Below are 21,449 nucleotides of genomic sequence, written 5' to 3' on the forward strand. Positions count from 1 at the left end.
TTTTTATTCTTTTGAGAGTTCTTGGGATCAGTGGAAGAGGTGGGAACACGTAAACCCATGGTAAAGCCATGGAGTCACCAGAGCATCCACCGCCAGAGCTTGTGGGTCACTCGACCTGGAGCAACAGCGCTTTAGCTTCTTGTTGAGACGAGAGGCCATCAGGTCTATCTGTGGAATTCCCCACCGAGGTGTTAAGGACTCGAACACCTGTGGGTGAAGGCCCCACTCTCCTGGGAGGAGGTTGTGTCTGCTGAGGAAGTCCGCTTCCCAGTTCTCTACTCCCGAAAGGTAGATTGCCGAAAGTGCTACCGTGTGTCTTTCTGCCCAGAGGAGAATTTTAGTTACCTCTGACATCGCAGCTCTGCTCTTCGTTCCTCCCTGTCGGTTTATGTACGTTACAGCCGTCACGTTGTCCGACTGAACCTGAATGGCTTGACCTTGAAGAAGATGTGACGCCTAAAGAAGTGCGTTGTATATGGCCCTTAGTTCCAGAATGTTGATCGGAAGAACAGCCTCCTGACTTGGCCATTTTCCTTTGAACTGCTCCCCTTGAGTGACTGCTCCCCAACCTCTGAGGCTTGCGTCTGTAGTTAGCAGAATCCAATTTCGAATCCCGAACCGGCGACCCTCAGTCAGGTGAGACGTCTCAAGCCACCACAGAAGGGAGATCCTGGCTTTCGGCGACAGACGTATCCTCTGGTGCATGTGAAGATGCCATCTGGACCACTTGTCCAACAGATCCAGCTGGAGCGGTCTTGCGTGAAACCTTCTGTACTGTAGTGCCTCATAAGAGGCTATCATCTTTCATAGGAGGCGGATGCAAAGATGCACTGATATCCGGGACGGTTTCAGGACGTCCCGCACCATGGACTGGATCACCAATGCCTTTTCCATTGGAAGAAACACCTTCTATGCCTCTGTATCCAGTATCGTTCCCAAGAACAGAAGTCTCCTTGTTGGGTCCAAGTGAGATTTCGGCAGATTCAGAATCCACCCATGATCCTAGAGTAGGCGAGTCGACAAGGCAATGCTGTGCAACAACTTCTCTCTGGACGGTGCCTTGATCAGCAGGTCGTCCAGGTATGGTATAATGTTCACCCCTGCATGCGGAGGAGAAACATCATCTCTGCCATTACCTTGGTTAACACCCTTGGTGCCGTAGAGAGGCCGAATGGCAGGGCCTGGAATTGGTAGTGACAGTCCTGCAATGCAAACCTTAGATAAGCCTGATGAGGCGGCCAAATCGGAACATGAAGATACACATCCTTGATGTCCAGAGACACCAGGAATTCCCCCTCCTACAGACTCGAGATCACCGCTCTTAGAGACTCCATCTTGAATTTGAACACCCTTAAATACGGGTTCAGTGACTTGAGGTTCAATATGGGCCTTACCGAACCGTCCGGTTTTGGTACCACAAATAGGCTGGAATTAAATCCTTTGTATTGTAGGTGAACTGGAACTGGAACAATGACCTGGGCCTGTACCAGTTTCTGAATTGCTGCCTGTAAGGTCAAACTTGCTTCTGGAGAAGCTGGTAAGCCTGATTTGAAGAATCTGAGAGGCGGGAGTTCCTGAAACTCCAGTCTGTAACCCCATGTGAAAAGATCTTTTACCCAGGGATCTTGGCATGATGTTGCCCAAATGTGACTGAAATAATGCAACCTGGCTCCCACCTGCCCGACTTCCAGGCAGTGTGCGCCACCGTCATACTGAGGGCTTTGAGGAAGCAGACCCGGAGGCCTGTTCCTGAGAACCTGCAGCAGCTGGTTTTCTGGGTTTACCTCTATTCCCTTTGAAGGTCGTAGAAGAACCCTTGGATTTGCCTTTACCTAGTAGGTGTTGCTGCGGAAGGAAGGTATGTAGACTTACCCGCCGTAGCCTTGGATATCCACGTATCCAGTTTATCTCCAAACAGAGCCTCACCCGTGAATGGTAGGCTTTCCACGCTTCGTGCGCCATGCTTCGGGCAAGTTATCGTTCCCAATTGTAGCCCACGTGGATCGTTAAGTATGAAAAAAGTGAAAAAAATTGTGAAAAACTCATGTCGACCTAATGGCCATGTCGACCTAGTGACCAGGTCGACCTAATGCATGTCAACCTTCAGTGGTCGACCTAATGACTGCCTCCCGAATACATATGCACATGCCAATATTCAAATTTTTATTTATAAAAATTATTTTTTATATAAATTTTTCTCATGTCACTTCACCAACAGACTATTTTGTGCAGAGCCATCACATAAAATTCAGGTTAAAAAAAATAAATAATTAAATTACAGGTTGTAATATAACAAAATAGGTAAAACGCCAAGGGGGGTGAATACTTTAGCAAGGCACTTTAGATAATATACTATACAAAGACCACATAAAACATAATGAACATCTTGGGAAGACAAGTTACATAGGTCATTATTCAGCAGCAGATGCTGCTGCGATGTGATTGCACTTCCCTAGGTCCCCACGCAGTGCGCACGCGCAAAGGCCGAGGAGTGATGCGAACACCTCTGCCTGACTGACAGGCAGAGGTGTTCGCAGGGCGGTGCTGCGAGTAATCCGGAACGCGGGTGGGTCTAGGCCCTTTTCGTGACGCGCCCCCTGCAACAAGTAAAATGGCCAACCTGCTCCTGCCTTCCCACCCAGGGAATCTTTTAATTTGCGCGGACAGTGTTGCGATCACAATTGAATTACGATCGCATCGCTGGTGGCCATTTGCATGTTAATTTAGTAAAGCTGGTACTAATGATGAATGAAGACCATAATATATAGCACACGATACACAGCTAGTAGTAATGCTGTAGACATCTTAGGCAGTACTAGCCGTATGAATGATTATTGTCTGTGAATTACATTATTTGTAAGATATACAGTTTGTATGCCTTTTTTAATAGAGATGCATAACATATAATGCATATAAGTAAGACAGGGTACAAACTGTCTGAAGGGACTGTGGAATGGGTAAGAATGTTTATTATATGAATGTATGGACTGGAGGTAATGGATTTAAGGGGACTATGGATTTAAAATGTAATTCTGTCACGGCCGCGCAGATGCCGCCTCGAGGTCGCACGTATCCCCTGTCGTTACCGGAGACCCAAGCCATGACAGATTATATTAAATCAAATCTTTAAAAAAAGGTTCATTCATCCCTCTACCTCCCCAGATGGAGCTGGTTTCTTTTTTATGAAGAAAAAGGACGGGGGGCTAAGACCGTGTGTTGATTATCGTGGGCTGAACGGTATCACCATCAAGAATAGATACCCGTTGCCGTTGATCACGAAGCTATTTGATAAGGTTCGAGGAGCCCACATTTTCACGAAGCTTGACTTGAGGGGAGCCTATAATCTCATACGCATCAGACAGGGGGACGAGTGGAAGACCGCTTTTAATACCAGGGACGGGCATTAGGCATATTTGGTAATGCAGTTTGGCCTCAGCAATGCTCCTGCCGTCTTTCAAGGATTCGTGAACGAGATCTTTCGAGACAAGCTATACCAGAGCGTAGTGGTTTATTTGGATGACATTCTGATCTTTTCCAGGAATCTTGCAGAACATAGGATGCAGGTCAAAGAGGTACTTCACCGACTGCGTAGGAACCATCTATATGGCAAGATCTCCAAGTGTACCTTTGAAGTTCCATCAACTCCTTTCCCTGGATACAGTATGTCATCTCCTGCACAGAGCTTCGCATGGTTCCGGAAAAGCTTACAGCCATCCGGGATTGGACTCAACCTCTCTCCTTGAAAGCGGTGCAAAGATTCCTGGGCTTCGCGAATTGTTACAGGAAGTCCATAAAAGGGTTTTCCACCATTGTAGCACCCATTACTGCTCTGACCAAAAAAGGTTCCAAACCGAGTTCGTGTCCTCCCGAAGCCGTAGAAGTGTTTGCCCTGTTGAAATCGGCCTTTATGTCTGCTCCGGTGCTCCAATAGCCAAATTTTGAGAAACCGTTTTTCTTGGAAGTTGATGCCTCCTCAGTCAGTGTCAGAGCCGTCCTCTCACAGTACTCTTCTGATGGGTAGTTGCATCCATGTGGTTTCCACTCTCGAAATTTTTCACCTGCTTAACGAAATTATACCATTGGAGATCAGGAACTTTTGGCAATAAAATCTGCCTTGGAGGAGTGGAGATATTTACTGGAGGGTGCTAAACATCTAATTACCATCTACGCCGACCACAAGAACTTGTTATACATCAAGACCGCCCAATGTTTGAATCCCCGTCAAGCTAGATGGGCACTCTTTTTCACTCAGTTTTCATTTGTTAAGTACCGGGCCGGGACTCTCAATGCCAAAGCCGATGCCCTGGCTCGCTCCCTAACCGCCTCCGATTAAGAGAATTCCGTTGAGAAGAGTTTAATTCCAAGTCCTGTCTCCGTTTCTGCAGCTCCCACTTCTCTTGGTCCTCCTCCTGGGAGGACGTCCGTTCCAGCTGAACTCTGACCGAAATTGCTTCAGTGGGCCCATATCTCCAAGTTCTCCGGTCACCCTGGAGCCCAAGAAATGTTTGAAGTCTTACGAAGATCTTATTGGTGGTCCACTATGAGGAGGGATATACAAGATTACGTGAGATGCTGCACTCAATGTACCCAACACAAGATTCCTTGTCTACCTCCTGCTGGATTGCTTCATCCTTTGTCCATTCCTAGAAGACCCTGGTCCCATTTCTCTATGGTAGCAGGGTATGGCTCTCCACCCGCATCCTTCATCTAAAGGCACCCGCTATGAAATTTGCTCCGAGATTCATCGGTCCTTACCCTGTACTGCAAGTCCTGAATCCTGCTGTCTGCAAATTGGGTTTGCCCTCTCACTTCCGAATACCGAACTCTATCCATATTTCTCTTCTCCGCCCTCTCATTCTAAATTGTTTCCATTCAGACTCTCCTAGATCAGCTCCTGTGGAGACCGAAGATGGAACGGAATTTGACGTCAAGACTATTCTCGATTGTCGTTACTATCGCAAGAATTTGCAGTATCTGGTGGAATGGAAAGGTTATGGACCTGAGGAGAGAAGTTGGGTGAAGGCTTCGGATGTCTCTGCCCCTCAACTTGTGCGGATCTTTCACTCCAAGCACCCAACCAAACCAGGAAAGTGTCCAGGGGCCACTCCCAGAGGAGGGGTACTGTCACGGCCGCGCAGCGGTGGCCGCCGTGCTTACCCTGCCATGTGCGCTGGTCTCCAGGGCGGCCTCCCTCCCCGCCGGCTTCTGGGTCCTGGTGTGCGGGTGATGCGGCCGCCGGTGGTTCCCTGGTTCGTGGGCGCCGCCATGTCTGAGGCCACGTGGGGGCCGGTGAAGTAATCACTGCTTCCCCGCCAATGAGAAAAGGGCGGGAAGTTTAAAAGGAGGCGCCAGGCAAAGCTCCGGCACCTGAGTATCGTCGCTGCAAAGCTACCCCCAGGCTCGTGTCTCTATGCTCTGAGTCCCCAGTGCTTCCAGCATACAGTGCGTCTCTCAGCTCACAGACTCCAGTGCTTCCAGCATACAGTGTGTCTCTCAGCTCGCAGACTCCAATGCTTCCAGCATTTCTCATGTCTCTCTCAGCTTACAGACTCCAGTGCTTACAGCTCTCATTCCGTGTTCTTCAGCACTGTTCACAAGGCATCTTTCATCCAGTGTTTTTCAGAATCGTTCACAAGTCGTCACTCACTTCTTCGTTCAGTGTTCTTCAGCATCGTTCACAAGTCATCTCTCATTCAGTGTTCTTCGGCATTGTTCACAAGTCATCATTCACTTCTTCGTTTAGAGTTCTTCGGCATCGTTCTCAAGTCATTGTTTCATTCTTCATTCAGTGCACTCAGCATCGTTCGCTAATTTAAGTAATCTATTAATCCTGCATGAGGAAGACCTACATTCGGCCATCTCTATTTCGACCCAACTACGGTTCTTCTTCCTGACCATTGGAAGAATCCACGAGTTCTCAACTCTCACAACCCAGGTTCGTGACACTATAATTTTATTATAATAGTAATGTCTTCATGTAATGTACTAGTCAGCGTTTTTATTTTTGGAGAGAATTATAAACCCAAGGAGGACCACATTTACACTTGTCAGTGACAGTCAGGGGTGTGTGGTACCTCACACAGACTTAGTCGGAGAGACAGAGTCATCATCAAAGGCTGCAGCTATTGCCTGCTGGAAGTTGGAGATGCAATACTCTCAGACCCCTTGTTGACCATTTCCTGCATTCTTGCAGATAGACTTTAACACACAGTGAATCACTTCACTTTTCAGTGCCAGAACCAAGGGAACTGGCAGAGAGGGTGCAGCACGGTGTGCACATCCCTGACCTCTAAGCACGCACCACACTACTGAAGATGTGCAGCAGGCAGCAGTCACCCAGTGACACATTTTTGTAGCGTGTAGGTTAAAAGCTAGATCGGTGGTGGTTTCTGACATTAGGGTGTGCCTGTGCACACTCGGCAGCCCCCATGCACACAACTACACAAACAGCCAATTTCATTAAATTTCCTAGCAACACAGCAGAGGGATTCCATTAGCAAAATGTAGTGTTTTACAAGTGTTCAACCCTTGTTCAGATTCACTACCTAAACACTTGTACTGGAAAAAGCTGTGGCTGCTACTCTGTAGCACATTGTATACAGATTCCGAGACTCAGTCGCACACAGATATACAGTTGTCATATCAAATTAATCTGCACAGTCTACGCTTTGCAAGTAAGATACATTTTCTGCAAAAAAGACGCCCAATGCTCTAAGATTCTCACACGCTCTGGCGTGCCATGAGGGGCTGTTTGGCCTGACTAGTCATTTTAGGTAAACAATGCATAGGATTCCACTGAGAAAAATAAAAGGTGAGATGTAATAGCGTCCAAGATTTCCAGAGGTGCGGGATGCTGGCCGAAACTATGCCTTGTAAAATGACTGCTGCTTTAAAAAAACGTCCAAGATCGCAGGCATCCCACACCTCCGGCAATCTTGGACGTTATTAAATCTCGCCTATATGTCCCTGTTCTAAATGGTAATTTTCCATTTAAAGTACCCAGAATATTTTTAGTCCTAGTCTAAAAACTGTATATGAATTCTATTTGGCCTGTCAGCAATGTTTATCACATCTGTAATTGTACCTGGGAATATTGTTGTTTGTGTCTTCACTCTCATTCGCCAGGCCACCAAACAAATAACATTTATTGCCAAGAAGAGAAAAACTGTGGCCAAGTCGGGGACAGGGTAGGGATCCATTGGCTGAAGGTTGAGGCTTTAGCTTCTTCCATAGCCAGCGACTTGCCTATAATAAAATAAATTGCACTGCATTACTGTAGTGAGAACAAAGCACATTCCCAATATAGCAGTTTAGTAACTGTGTAGAGAGAGAAGCCAAATCTGACAGGACAACTAGTTACTGGAGCAGAACATGAATGACAATCCGAACTCACAGAGAATTTCCAATCATAAAGATTATTCTTTAAACATATGAAAAACTATGCCTTGATCTTTTTATATTTACTAATTTGACTATAAGATACCACAACCTTTGTTTCAATTATACCCCTTTTACACTAGCACTGAACACTGTTGTAAAGCTCTGTCCCAGCAGCTTGAATCCCATTTACACCACATGCTGGACCCAGGATATTGCCAGGCCTTGCCTTTGCCAGCACTTGGACATGACAATCTCCAAGCGCCGGGAATGCGTCAATCCTTGAGCAGTGAATAGGGCGCATGTCGGACGACTCGGGTTACCTGTTTCCACTGCTTTGTAACCTTCACAGACCAACCCGGGTAGCTAGCCAGGTTGGATTTCCGGGTTCACTGAACACGGGTTAATCCTTTTACAAAAAGCCGCAACCCAGGTTTTTGCAGTGGTGTAAAAGGGGTATTAGAAATAATGAAGTAACATAAGTGCTACCCAAAGATCAAATGATCCTAAAAACAATAGAATGCTTGTTTGATATTAGCAGAAAATTAAGATTCAAGCTAAAAGTATTATGAAAATATGCAATGTCTATGTTATGCCATATCATATAATACCCTATGCAGCTTCATCTACAGGGCTTCTCATCCATCTTTTTCACATAAAAGCCATACCCTGTGTAAATGTTCATATTTGTCAAGGACCACCCAAAGTGTGGTTATATATTCTAAGTACCCTCAATGTCTTTACATTTATCCAGTTTAACGGCTGCTTTTCCAATGCTTTTCATCTACTTTGTGGTATTTACTGCCTGATAATGACTCTCCTATAGCCCTTTCAGGGAATTCCTAGTCGTCAAGGCACTGGTATTTTTCTCAATTTATTATGTTTTTGAGTTTTCTACTGTAACCTTTATCTCTTAACTGTCTCAGTGGTTAATGTATATAATTCTTAATTACTGCAAGTTTTATCGGTTTCTTTTTTCTCCAGGACACCTGTGTGACATTTCTGTTTCTTCAGAACTATATTATGATGACATTGTACACTTTCTTTATTCATACTGTTTCAGAATCAATAATAAATACAAAAAAAAAAAAAAATTTTTTTTATCTAAATTACCTCGGATAGAATATATTTGCATTAAGACATAAGGACGGGACCTGATAAAGGGCTGTAGCCACAGTAGGCCAATACACACATCATACCCCCACCAATGTTTATATTAGGAATCACAACAGCAGGAATTTTTTATAAAAATATATAGTACAGGGAGAATCCCACAGTCAGATAAACAATACAGACAGCATCCTAGACAGTATTCTAGAGACAAACATACAATACAGAGATAATTCCAGAAACCACCATGCAATAAAGAGAGCCTATTAATGACCACCATACAACACAGGGATTGTTCCAGACACCACTATATACAATACAGAGAACATTACAGAAACTACTAGTGTTCCTTCTAGGCTGTTTCAGCAGGGTGCTGCACCCTGCCCATTTTTGAAATGTGAAAAAGCACCCTGCCCTTTTTCAGTGCACCCTCCAGGACCATAAATCATCCCCTTGTATACAGAATGCAACAGTCAGAGTGCATGTTCCAGTGTTATTGTCTACTCCCTGCCCACCTCTGAGATTGGAACACAGTGTCTATCCTAAAGCCCAGTACCCACGGGCCGATGCAGGAGAGATGTGTGCTGAGCGAACCGCTCAGCACACATCTCTCCTGCCGCTCAGCACAGCGCGATCTGTGCTGAGCGTGCGGGGGGAGACGGGGGGGCCGCTCACTTCACCCAGCGGGTGATGTGAGCGACCCGCTAGATTGGCCTGCATGCAGGCCAATCTAGCAGCAGCGATAGCGATGTGCGGGGCCGCGCATCGCTATCGCTGAGGGGGCTACACACGGAGCGATCATGCTGATATTCTAAGCAATCTAGTCAGATTGCTTAGAATATCGCTCCGTGAGTACCCCCCTTTAGCGATGTCAGAGTACCCCCCTCTGGATGTCAGAGGAGGAACTGTAAATAACACAGCACTCTGATAAAGAGGGAAAGAACAGGTTAAGCAGTGAGCATGTACTGCTTACACTATGTGCCTAGTAGAACAGACGTTTTTCTTTTTTTACCTATATATTTTAACCCTCTGCTTAACTTTTCTGTTTTATAACCACTTCAGCACTGGAGGAGACATTTATAATTATCTACTTATGTATGTGCTACAGCCAATCTTTCAAGAAGACTGGACACATACAGTATGTTTCTCAGTACAGATGTTGGGTGTTACATGGGTGTCCTATATGTATATAGGGGTATATGATATACTAAGGGATAAAAATGTATGTACAAAAACTATAAACATATGCACTATGCCAGAGGTTCTCAAACTCGGTCCTCAGGACCCCACACAGTGCATGTTTTGCAGGTAACCCAGCAGGTGCACAGGTGTATTCATTACTCACTGACACATTTTAAAAGGTCCACAGGTGGAGCTAATTATTTCACTTGCGATTCTGTGAGGAGACCTGCAAAACATGCACTGTGTGGGCCCCCGAGGACCGAGTTTGAGAACCTCTGCACTATGCTTTGTTCACAGAGTGTCACATCCTCAATGATCAGCACCCTGCCCTTAAAAAATCCAAGAGTGAACACTAAACTACTATGCAATAAAGTGAGCATTCCAGAGACAGCCATACAATACATTAAGTGCTATACAATACAGAAATCATTCCAGAAACTGATATACAATACAGAGAGCGTTCTAGAGAAAACCATGCAATGCAGAAATCATATTAATAACCACAATATAATACACAGAACATTATAGAAACAGATATATAATACAGAGCACATCAGAGGCCAATATACAATACAGAAAGCATTTCAGAAACAGCCATACATTGAGCACTACACAATACAGAAATTTTTTAAAATATAAACAATACATAGAATATTCCCGAGAGCACCATATAGGTCATGTTAGTACGCACACAAAAAAAAAAAAATATCAGGGAGCACACATTTTCTATTTAATAAATTGTCAGGTCTTTACCGAAATTACAGTTCCCATATAGACAAAACTCGGTCTACAAAACTATCAACATGCATATGGGCCATTCCATGAAAATGACTGAAAATGTCCCATAAATGATACTGTAAAAAAAATAAAAAATAAAATCTTTAGCTGTGTATCTTCTGAGTTTTTAACATAGGGTTGACAAGGTAAATTACAGCTCTTTCTCATAAGGTTTCATAAAATAACATGGGCTCTTAATTAGGAGTTGAGGTGAATTATCAAGTAGAAATTTTCTATACAAAATGGTGGTGGACTTTGCTTGTCACATAAGTAACAATAAATGTTTGCTACTGTGTTGGGAATAACAGAGAAAAAAAAATTCTACCTAAAAATAAGCCTAGTTAGGCACGTTGATATTAGCGTTAAAACAAAAAGTACCTTGTTTTAAGTTAAAAAAAAAAAAAAAATTTGTTAAAACTTGCGAAAATGTCCTGTACGTGACAGTGGAAGGGCCCATATAATGAATTTTATAGGGGCTGCACCATTACCCCCAGCCACCCCCAAAGTGGAATATTAACACCATGTTTTGGTATCAATCTTCAGCCCCCTATAATTAATATACAACATATTGGTACCAGTCACTGCACTATATAATGCTCTTTATGCAGGTACCAATCCCCTCAATTGCAACACAGAACTTCAAGTACTGTAACTACCTATTTACTATAATTAAAGATCAATCGTCTTATGCTCTCTGCAACTTCTTTAGAGTCTAGTTGGCTCCTCCGAACACCGCTACACAATGACAGTCTTGCGCAATTATTAGTTGATGGGAGTGACTCTTATAGGTGCAAGGAGCTGGGTGCGTCTTAAAATTATGGGATTTCTCTCAGATGCAATGCTCAGTCAGTGACACAATAAGGTAGAGGGTGGGGAACCTCATGCACACAGGGCACAGCTTTTCTGACTCTGGTGGCGCCACCCCCCAAATCCTGACACCCTTGTGGCTCAAGTGCTGCCTAAAGGCATAGGAGAGACATTTGTTGTCACATTGCAACTTTGTATACTATACCTGTAACTCATACACGTCATTGCTATATCTTCCATATTCTATCATCCCTCCGAAAACCAGGACCCTCGTCCCATCACATACAAATCCATGAGCAGCACAACCAGGAGGAATGTCTCCTCTCACCGCTGGGAGAAACCACTGATTTGTTACTAGTAAGAAAACAAATTAAAATAATATTTACACAAATGTGAAAATCATAAGAGGTGCACTAAAAATAAGGCAAGCCTTCAAGTGAACGGTGAGAAACCAGGTTAATTTAAAAATAATAAATTATAATAAATGTTCTGTATGTGTGCAAATATTTGCATAGCGGGCTGATAATTTGGCAGTAAACTTTTTATTAAAGTTTTATTAAAGATCTGAAGTCTTCTGCCGCCTTGAAGTCTTCTTTTCTTCTTATACTCACCCGGCTTCTATCTTCCGGCTCTGTGAGGAGGACGGCGGCGCGGCTCTGGGACGAACGGCGGGGTGAGACCTGCGTTCCGACTCCCTCTGGAGCTAATGGTGTCCAGTAGCCTAAGAAGCAGAGCCTATCATTTAAGTAGGTCTGCTTCTCTCTCCTCAGTCCCACGATGCAGGGAGCCTGTTGCCAGCAGTGCTACCTGAAAATAAAAAAACTTAACAAAATTATTTTTCAGAAAAACTCAGGAGAGCTCCCCTGTAATGCACCCTATTTCCTCTGGGCACAAAATCTAACTGAGGTCTGGAGGAGGGGCATAAAGGGAGGAGCCAGTGCACACCCATACTAAAAGTTCTTTATAGGGCCCATGTCTCCTGCGGAGCCCGTCTATACCCCATGGTCCTTACGGAGTCCCCAGCATCCTCGAGGACATAAGAGAAATTTGCATAGCGGGCTGATAATTTGGCAGTAAACTTTTTATTAAAGTGTAAGAAGGAAATCCAATTGTTTTTAGGCACTGTAACTAATGGACGCCCAACGGAGCTATTCAATTGTTGCTACGACCGGTCATGACTGCCGTGGGCTCCCATTACTTATAGCGCTTGTCGTGTCCAAATGCACTGGTTTTAGCCACATAAAGCAGCTACACCTATGTAAAGCACTGGTTTGGGCGCCAAACCACAGACTTTGAGTCGATTTATGCTCGTCACCTCAGGAGGGTGCGAGCAGAAATATGGGCGCCCCCGGTATTCGTGCCCCTCAGCACAAACTGAAAAGCTCCTGTCAGTTTAAATAGGAGCTGCGGCCGCCTGAATCTTCCCCTATAAATCTGTCTGCTAGCATAATATGTAACCACAGCCCACAGCCACACTCCGTCCCAGTCCATCTCTGACGAGGAGCAGCAGACTTACAGGTAAGAAGTGTGCGTTTTGTATCATTACCCTTTTTCCTCATTGTGAGCCAATGAGGATAGAGGTTTATTTAATTTAAAGCCATAGGAGGCCAGGGCTCTGTATGGGGGCAACTGGAATGTAAAAACAATAAATAAGTGATTTGACGTCACTCATTGGGGGTAATTCAATTGTTTTGGGCATCTAAAAATCCCATCTAAACGGGGCTGTTTAGACACCCAAACAATTGTCACTATTCATTTGTTGTTTGGGCGCCCATGCACATCACGCCCAAACAGACAGGGTTTAACAGCGTAAAAGGGCTAAACTCGTCTAAACTCCTGCTTTGGAAGTGCCGGGTTTGGACACATTTTTTCTCGCACCTCAGGAAGCTGTGAGAAAAAAAAATGTGTCCTCCGCGGCTGCCGGGCACCTGAAAAGCAGAAAAACTGAATTGCTGCCATTGGGCGCCCTCTAGTGGTGGCCGCAAAAATAAATAAATTTGAATCTGCCCCATTGACTGTCTTACATGAACGTAACTAGGGCATTCTAGGTGACCTTGTATAATAAACTTCTCAATATACAGCACTATGTAATATATCAGAACTTTGTACATAGAGGATAATAATATGTATTAGAGACGCCACCATACTAAATGCATGGTTTTCCATACATAAAGGTCGCTTAATTGAGCAAATAATATTACAGCCTGGTCAGGATCATTTATAAAAATACTAATTTCCCCTGGTTATTAATAATTACAGCTGACTTTAAACGATTGGTGATGGTTGAGGTGTAATTAACAAGCGTTTCAATGACAAAGAATGTGTCACTTTCAAGTTTACCTAGCAATAGTGTCCAATGTGATAAAAATATGGAATGTAAAGTGTAAAACACCATCAGCAAAGGGCTACAGTAGGGGAAAGTGCATACTCCTGCATTGTCTCATATCTGAGAATCCATTCATAGTTCAAGGCCAAATAGGGAAGCAATGAAAACTAATAGGCCCTACACACTGGCCGATAATCCTCAAAGATATGAACGATCTCGTTCATTATTGAACGAGATACCGTTCATATCTTTGAGTGTGGAGTCACTCGTTCATCGCTGGTCCCCCGTCGGCTGTGCATGCAGGCCAATATGGACGATCTCGTCCATATTTGCCTGTACTTCAATGGAGCCGGGTGACGGGGTGAGTGAAGAAACTTCACTCCCCCCGACACTGCCCCCCCGTCGCCGGGTCGCCCGTATCTGCCAACGGGCAGCTCGGCGGCGGATCTTTAAATGTGTAGGGCCCTTTAGTTGAGCGCAAACATGAATCAGTGATGCAAGCAGCCAGTTTAATAAACAATTGCCTGATGATCATAGTTTGGCTGTAATACACTAACAGAGGTGGGTGATACGATCACATGAAAAATTATTTGCCATGTCTTATTAAATGCATGCATGCACCAAACTAAAAACCTCTACAGATGGGTGTATTTTTATACAAATATATGCTCAGGTGGGGATATTATAATAATATAAAGTTTACCAAACTTAACTCTGCTGAATTGCATTGATGTGCACCACACATTGCCTTAAGAGGGGTACACACGGGGAGATGTGTGCCGAGCGATCTAGCACAGACCGTTCAGCACACATCTCTCCCCCCGCTCAGCACTCAGCGCGATGTGTGCTGAGACAGGAGGGGGGATGCTCATTTCACCCACCGAGTGAGCGATCTAACTAGAGAGTGCCTGCACGCAGGCCAACCTAGAACCGGCAATAGTGACGCGCATCGCTATGGGGCATACACACGGAGAGATCCGTGCTTAATTTCTAAGCAATCTAGTCAGATTACCTAGAAATTAAACATACATCTTTAAAAAAGGATACACCTCCCATGGTGTTTTAAAAGTAAGTGAGTGCATGGGTTAAAGTGCAGGGGAGGAGAGCTGGGGGGCAATCGCGGGTGAACACCTGCATTCATTCCAATCAGGATAAACCAACAAATATACACACCTCCCATGGTGTTTTTATATTTAGGGAGTGCAGGGGTTAAGTGCCGGGGGTGGGGGGAGAGTGCAGAGGGGCGATCTCCCGCATGGGAACACCTGTGGCGGCACGGGCATCGCCAGCGTCATCACTAATTACCGCCTGCCTTGCGGCGCCTGGGAATCAGCATAAGCTATTATGGAGTTAAGCCCGCCCCCAGGCCAATAGGAGTCCAGGGGGCGGGCTTAACTCCATAATAGCTTATGCTGATTCCCAGGCACCGTCACGCTGCACGGTTGTCCCCGGGGAATCAGTCAGTAGCATGACAGCGCTGGCTACCCAAGATTTCCGGGCATACCAATGAAGGTGTTAAGGGTGTACATTCATGGTAACCCAGAGAGATATAGGGGTCCATTTATCAATGATCAAAAATGCAATGCTATCTGAGCACAATATTAGCACCCAGGATCACATTGCAGAATGTGATCATATCTAGTGAATGTATCATCCGGCACAGGCAGGGAAAGGGAGACTGTCCCTATGATGTGCTGAGTGTGCCAGTGGAGCTGGGGCTGTTGCAGACCACCATGCACAGCACCCATTTCCGGCAGAGGATTCCTGGGGAATCCTGCAGAAACTACACCTCCGATCTGTAGCTCATAGGCAACAATGGGCATTGTGTAGCTGCAGGGGACCAGTATCAGGAATGCTTTGCATTCCGGATATTGGGCAATCGGGCAGCATCGCAACCCCCAATGCAGCCGTCAGCGGCAATGGAGGGATTGCAGCAGGTATCGGATATATCTGCCGAGGTTCCTCCTTCAGACATTCAGGGAATACTTAATATTTGCGGCTAATTCCAGTGCGGAAATATTGTTTGATAAATGTGGGCCCCATACTTAGTGCTGAGGGGCATGTCTAGCACTACCTTCATGTTATCAAATCCTCTGTATATAATGTCTCACCCAAACTCCCTCTATGTTTATCATACCCCCTTCAACCCCACACTAGTGCTCCAATTCATGTTACACCAGCTGGAGGACGTATTTTAAATAGCATATGTACTAAATGCATAAAGTTGACTTATTCATGATGTGACCTATAATGTCACCACGCCTGCAATTACAGATCTACGCTGTCACTCTCTATGAAGGCCATCGTGATTACTGCGGCCTCAGAATAAAACAACTAACCTAAAAGGTGACAACACAATTCCAGCTGCATCTGACGCGGAGGAATGACCCAATGATGAACAGAAACATCCCTCATGGAGGATGAGTGACACAGGAAGGGTGACCCGGCCACAGTGTGCCAGCGCTCCCAGTAGGACAGGGACACACAGGTGACAGCTGCCCGCCCGGCATTCCCCCATATGGCGGCATTATCACACAGCTGTGTGCGTGCTGCACGCAACGTCCCGACCGCACAGCTGCAGCCCAACTTTCCCCCTGTCCTCCAGCAGTGAGCGCGGCACTGTACAGCGGCACGGCGCAGCAATGAGTAGTAACACAGGACACTGCCCTGAGGCATCATGAGGACACGCACCAGTGCCGCCGGCACTGTACACCGCGCACATATATCGCTATATCCCGGGCCGGCCTCTGGAGCCTCTCACCCGTGTTATAGACGTGCAACTCCTCCGCTATCCCCTCGTTACCGCCGCCAAAGATGATCATCAGCTCCCGGATGACCACAGCGCGGTGTCCGTGGCGTGAGCGGGGGACCGGGCCGGTGTGGGAGGCCACCCGCCGCCAGTTTAACTGGACGGAGTCCGCCGCCATCAGTTCCCGGGCCGCCTCCTCCGATCCCCCCATCCCACAATGCAGCGGGGCGGCGGGGTCACCAGCAGGGCGAGCGGCGGCGGCGGGGGAGGCGGGGACGGGCCAGCCGGGGGACGTCCCCAGCACCTGTAGCTGCTGCACTGCCGCACGTCCATCTCCGGAGGGAGAGAGGCCGCCGGTCTCCTGGCATCACGAGCCCGGTCGGTAGCTGCTGTAGCTACGGAACGCATATTCCCCGTTAGTAGCGGGAGAGGTGTGCTGTAGTGCGGGAGAGGGAGGAGGCCGGGGCGCTGCCGCTGGCACACACTGGGCAACGTATAGTGTTCTGTAGGCATAGGTGTGTGTCAGCAGCACAGTGCTAGGCATTCCTCATTAGCCCTCAGGTCAGAGCCAATGGAGCAGCAGGGTACACACCCGGTCAGTAGGAGGACTCACACCACAGTGGCCAGCTGCCAATCTTAGCATGGTAGCATCTAGTTGCCCTTCGTGGAGAGGACCTTTCCCATAAGTCCCTGGGTCCATGTCACCAACTATGTGGAATAGCAACCTGTGGCAAGCGGAGCGAGACACCGAGCCGAAGCATGGCAAGTGTCCAATGGTGCATACATAACACTAAACAACCTCAAACAACCGAAGGGGAAGATGTATTAAGCCTGGAGAAGTGATAAAACAGTGATAAGTAGAAGGTGATAACACACCAGCCAATCAGCTCCTTAATGGCAATTTACATATTGGAGCTGATTGGCTGGTGCATATCACCTTGCGCTTATCACTGCTTTATCACTCCAGGCTTTATACATCTGCCCCAGAGAGTGGATAAAACATTAAGGCGCTGCAAAGGTGGAAATTCGCTTCTGCCCTCTCCTGCTGTCACTTCCTAGTCATGATCACAAAGGGAACATAGACACAAGCTGTCCCAACATGACCCTTGCCAGGAGGGACAAAAATTCTCTGCTCCTGGACTGTCTTCTTAATGTATGATTGCCGGCACCTCATTAGGACAGGTTAATGGATAAAAAAGGTGTTATAGCACAGATGATTGCATACATGAACATAAATTAAGAGGGAAGTCCAGGAGCAGAGCATTATGTCCCTCCTGGAGAAAGTCATGTTGGAAGGTATGGTCTTAGCAATGTTTTTTTCTCTTACGTCCTAGAGGATGCTGGGGGTCCACATTAGTACAATGGGGTATAGACGGGTCCACTAGGAGCCATTGGCACTTTAAGAGTTTGAGAGTGTGGGCTGGCTCCTCCCTCTATGCCCCTCCTACCAGACTCGGTTTAGAAAATGTGCCCGGAGGAGCCGGTCACAGCTAATAGCTCTACAGAGCTTTTCTAGAAAAGTTTATTTTTAGAATTTATTATTTTACAGGAAGGCTGCTGGCAACAGCCTCCCTGCAGCGAGGGACTAAGGGGGGGAGCAGTGTCCGCCCTGCGGGGTCTGAGCCACTGTCTCCGCTGACTGGACACTGAGCTCCAGAGGGGTCTGATCGTTCTCTGCCACGGGACCGCTCGCCCCAACAGCATGCCGCCAACCCCTTACAGAGCTGAAGAAGTGGTGAGTGAGACACCGACCCCCCTAGCAAGCAGGGGCCGGTGTGAAGATGGCGGCAGCGGGGAGGGAGAGCAGCATTAACTCCTGAGAAGGCTCAGCGGCACATGGTGCAGCGCTATGATTGGCTCCCTGGGCCAGCACTTACCCCCTACACTCGTCCAGAAGCCTGTCGGGGTCCTCGGATCTTAGCCAGCACAATTTCCTCAGGCCAGTATAATCCATGAAGAGCGGAAAGACAGCGCCATTAAGGGGGCGGAGCTTCTCAGAGCGGACCCAGCAGCATTTCAGCGCCATTTTCCTGCCTGCACAGCGCTGAGAGGAAGAACAGGTCCCTCCACAGCAACTCCAGCTCTCTGTACACGGTATCAGGGGGTTGTAGAAGGGAGGGGAGGCTGTAATAAAACTGTGTCCTATTAAGGTGCACAGTCAGCGCTGACAAGGGGTCTCCCTTTACTAAAAGCGCTGTGTGTGGGTTGGCTACAATCTCTGTGTCTCTCTTGCCATTCTTGGGGGGGGGGGGGGGGACTCTGTCTGCCCTCACCTGTGTGTGTGTGGAGTGTTTAGTGGTCTCCTTTAGCTATGTCCAGGGACGCTGTGTCATATGCTGCATAGGATTTATCCTCCCAGGATGATCCCATTCCATGTAATCAGGATAGCACTGGTTTAGCACAGATACAAGCAAGGGAACCAGAGTGGTTTTCCTCTATCAAATCTTGAATTTCTCAGATTTCTGGCAGGGTTGCAAGTAATGAATCTGCAACCCAGGTATTACAGAGCTCTATGGCAGTATGGCCGGTTTCTGGTACCTCAGGACGCCCTGCTATATACTACCACAAACGTGCGCTTGTGCAGGTCACACAAGATGACACGGATACCGATTCTGACACCACAGAAGGTGATGGGGATGTGATGCGAAGGGGGTGCAATTGTTGATAGAGGCTATCAGGGATGTGTTGAATGTTAATGATACCACACCTGAGCAGGTTGAGCAGGCTTTTTTCACTGAAAATAAAAAAGCCTTGCTAACCTTCTCTGCGTCAAAGGAATGCTATATTTGAAAAAGCATGGGTAAACCCTGAGAAAAGATTCCAGGTCCCTAAAAGGGTCCAGGTGGCGTTTCCTTTCCCTGAGGAGGATAGGAACAAATGGGAAAACCCGCCTATTGTTGGCGCATCTGTGTCCAGACTCTCAAAAAAGTGGTTTTTCCTGTTCCAGAATCTACCGCCTTGAAGGAGCCAGCTGATAGAAAAATTGCTAATACTCTTAAATCAATGTATACTGCTTCAGGGGCCATATTACGTCCCACTATTGCTACCGCATGGATTGCAAAGGCAATAGTAAAGTGGTCGGCTACCTTACTTGAGGATTTGGATACGATGGACAGGGATGATGTTGCATTATATTTACGCAATATACATGATTCAGAAGGTTTTATGGTAGAATACATGAAAGACCTGGGTTCCATGGCTGCGGGAATATCTTCCATGTCTGTTTTCACCTCGTCGGGGACTGTGGCTGCGCCAGTGGTCGGCCGACGCGGAATCCTGAAAAAGTGTGGAGTCCCTACCCTATACAAGTAAGGCTCTCTTTGGGGAAGCTCTAGACGCGTGTATATCCACGGCTACAGCGGGTAAGTCTCCGTTTCTTCCCTCAGCAGCGCCTGCTCCGAAGAAGTCCTTCTCTTCATCTGCAACGCAGTCCTTTCAGCCTAACAAGTATAGAAGGGCCAGAACGTCCAATACCTTCTTTAGGGGAGGTCGAGTTAAGTCCAAGAAACCTGCAGCTGCAGGTTCCCAGGAACAAAAACCTGCTTCAGATACGCCAAAGTCCTCCACATGACGGTGGACCGCGCGGCCTGGAGATGGGGCCAGTGGGAACGAGACTCAGACACTTCAGTCAGGTCTGGGTATCGTCCGGTCTGGGTCCCTGGGTGATAGATATTGTATCCCAGGGATACAGGCTGGAATTTCAAAGTCTCCCTCCTCATCGCTTTTTCAAATCAGGCTTACCAACTCTTTTGGCAGACAGCACTGTACTACAAGACGCTGTCCAGAAACTGGTGGAGGCACAGGTCATTGTGCCAGTACCACCTCACATGCAGAACAAAGGTTACTATTCAAACCTTTTCGTGGTACCAAAACCGGATGGTTCGGTCAGGCCCATTCTGAACCTAAAATTATTGAACCCCTTTCTAAAGGAGTTCAAGTTCAAGATGGAGTCTCTCAGGGCGGTGATATCAGGTCTGGAAGAGGAAGATTTCCTGGTATCACTGGATATCAAGGATGCGTACCTCCACATTCCGATCTGGCTGCCGCATCAGGCTTATCTCCGTTTCGCATTGCTGGACTGTCATTTCCAGTTCCAGACCCTGCCATTCGGCCTCTCCACAGCACCAAGAGTGTTTACCAAGGTGATGGCAGAAATTATGGTTCTCCTCCGCAAACAGTGTGTGAACATCATTCCATATCTGGACGATCTGCTGATAAAGGCATCGTCCATGGAGAAGCTGCTGCAGTCCATTGTTCTCACAACATGCCTCCTCAGGAGTCATGATTGGATTCTGAACCTTCCAAAGTCACATTTGGAACCAACCCAGAGGTTGTCCTTTCTGGGAATGATTCTGGATACGGAAGTGCAAAAGGTGTTTCTTCCGCAGGAAAAGGCGTTGGTGATACTAGCTATGGTCCGGGATGTCCTGAAGCCAGCCCGGGTGTCGGTTCATCAATGCATTCGCCTATTGGGAAAGATGGTGGCCTCTTACGAGGCTCTCCAGTACGGGAGGCTCCACGCTCGGACCTTCCAACTGGATCTCCTGGACAAGTGGTCAGGATCTCATCTCCACATGCACCAGAGAATTAGTCTATCGCCAAAGGCCAGGATTTCACTCCTCTGGTGGCTCCAATTGCCTCACTTTCTGGAGGGCCGCATGTTCGGGACTCAGGACTGGGTCCTTCTAACAGATGCGAGCCTTCGGGGCTGGGGAGCAGTCACTCAAGGTGTAACCTTCCAAGGACGATGGTCAAGCCTGGAAGCCGGCCTGCCCATCAACATCCTGGAACTAAGAGCCGTCTCCAATGGTCTTCAGGCGGCCCCTCTTCTAAGAAATCAGGCCATTCAAGTGCAGTCGGACAACGTAACAACAGTGGCTTACATAAACCAACAAGGCGGAATGAAGAGCAGATCGGCAATGTCAGAGGTGACAAGAATACTCCTCTGGACAGAAAAACACGCGTTGGCGCTGTCAGCCATCTTCATTCCGGGTGTAGACAACTGCGAAGCAGACTTCCTCAGCAGACACGATCTCCATTCAGGGGAGTGGGGTCTCCATCTGGAGGTGTTCAAGGAAATAACAGACCTTTGGGGATTACCCCTAATAGACAAGATGGCCT

General features: G+C 47.0%; 1 protein-coding gene across 4 annotated transcripts in view; it reads right to left on the bottom strand.

Annotated features, from left to right (window-relative positions):
• HCFC2 (host cell factor C2) overlaps positions 1-17,012 on the bottom strand; it is a 179,369-nt gene extending 162,357 nt beyond the window's left edge. For 2 of the 4 annotated variants that reach the window (XM_063927777.1, XM_063927776.1), the window contains exons 1-3: positions 15,919-16,324; positions 11,459-11,607; positions 7,085-7,245 (exon numbers count right to left, since the gene is read on the bottom strand). In XM_063927777.1, the coding sequence (XP_063783847.1) occupies positions 7,085-7,245; positions 11,459-11,607; positions 15,919-16,258 (650 nt within the window). In that variant the 5' untranslated portion in view covers positions 16,259-16,324. The other 2 variants (XM_063927779.1, XM_063927778.1) reach the window with 2 other exon arrangements.
• Between the last annotated feature and the right edge of the window lie 4,437 nt (positions 17,013-21,449).

This window comes from Pseudophryne corroboree, chromosome 6 (assembly GCF_028390025.1).
Source record: "Pseudophryne corroboree isolate aPseCor3 chromosome 6, aPseCor3.hap2, whole genome shotgun sequence".
Taxonomy (NCBI): Eukaryota; Metazoa; Chordata; class Amphibia; order Anura; family Myobatrachidae; genus Pseudophryne; species Pseudophryne corroboree.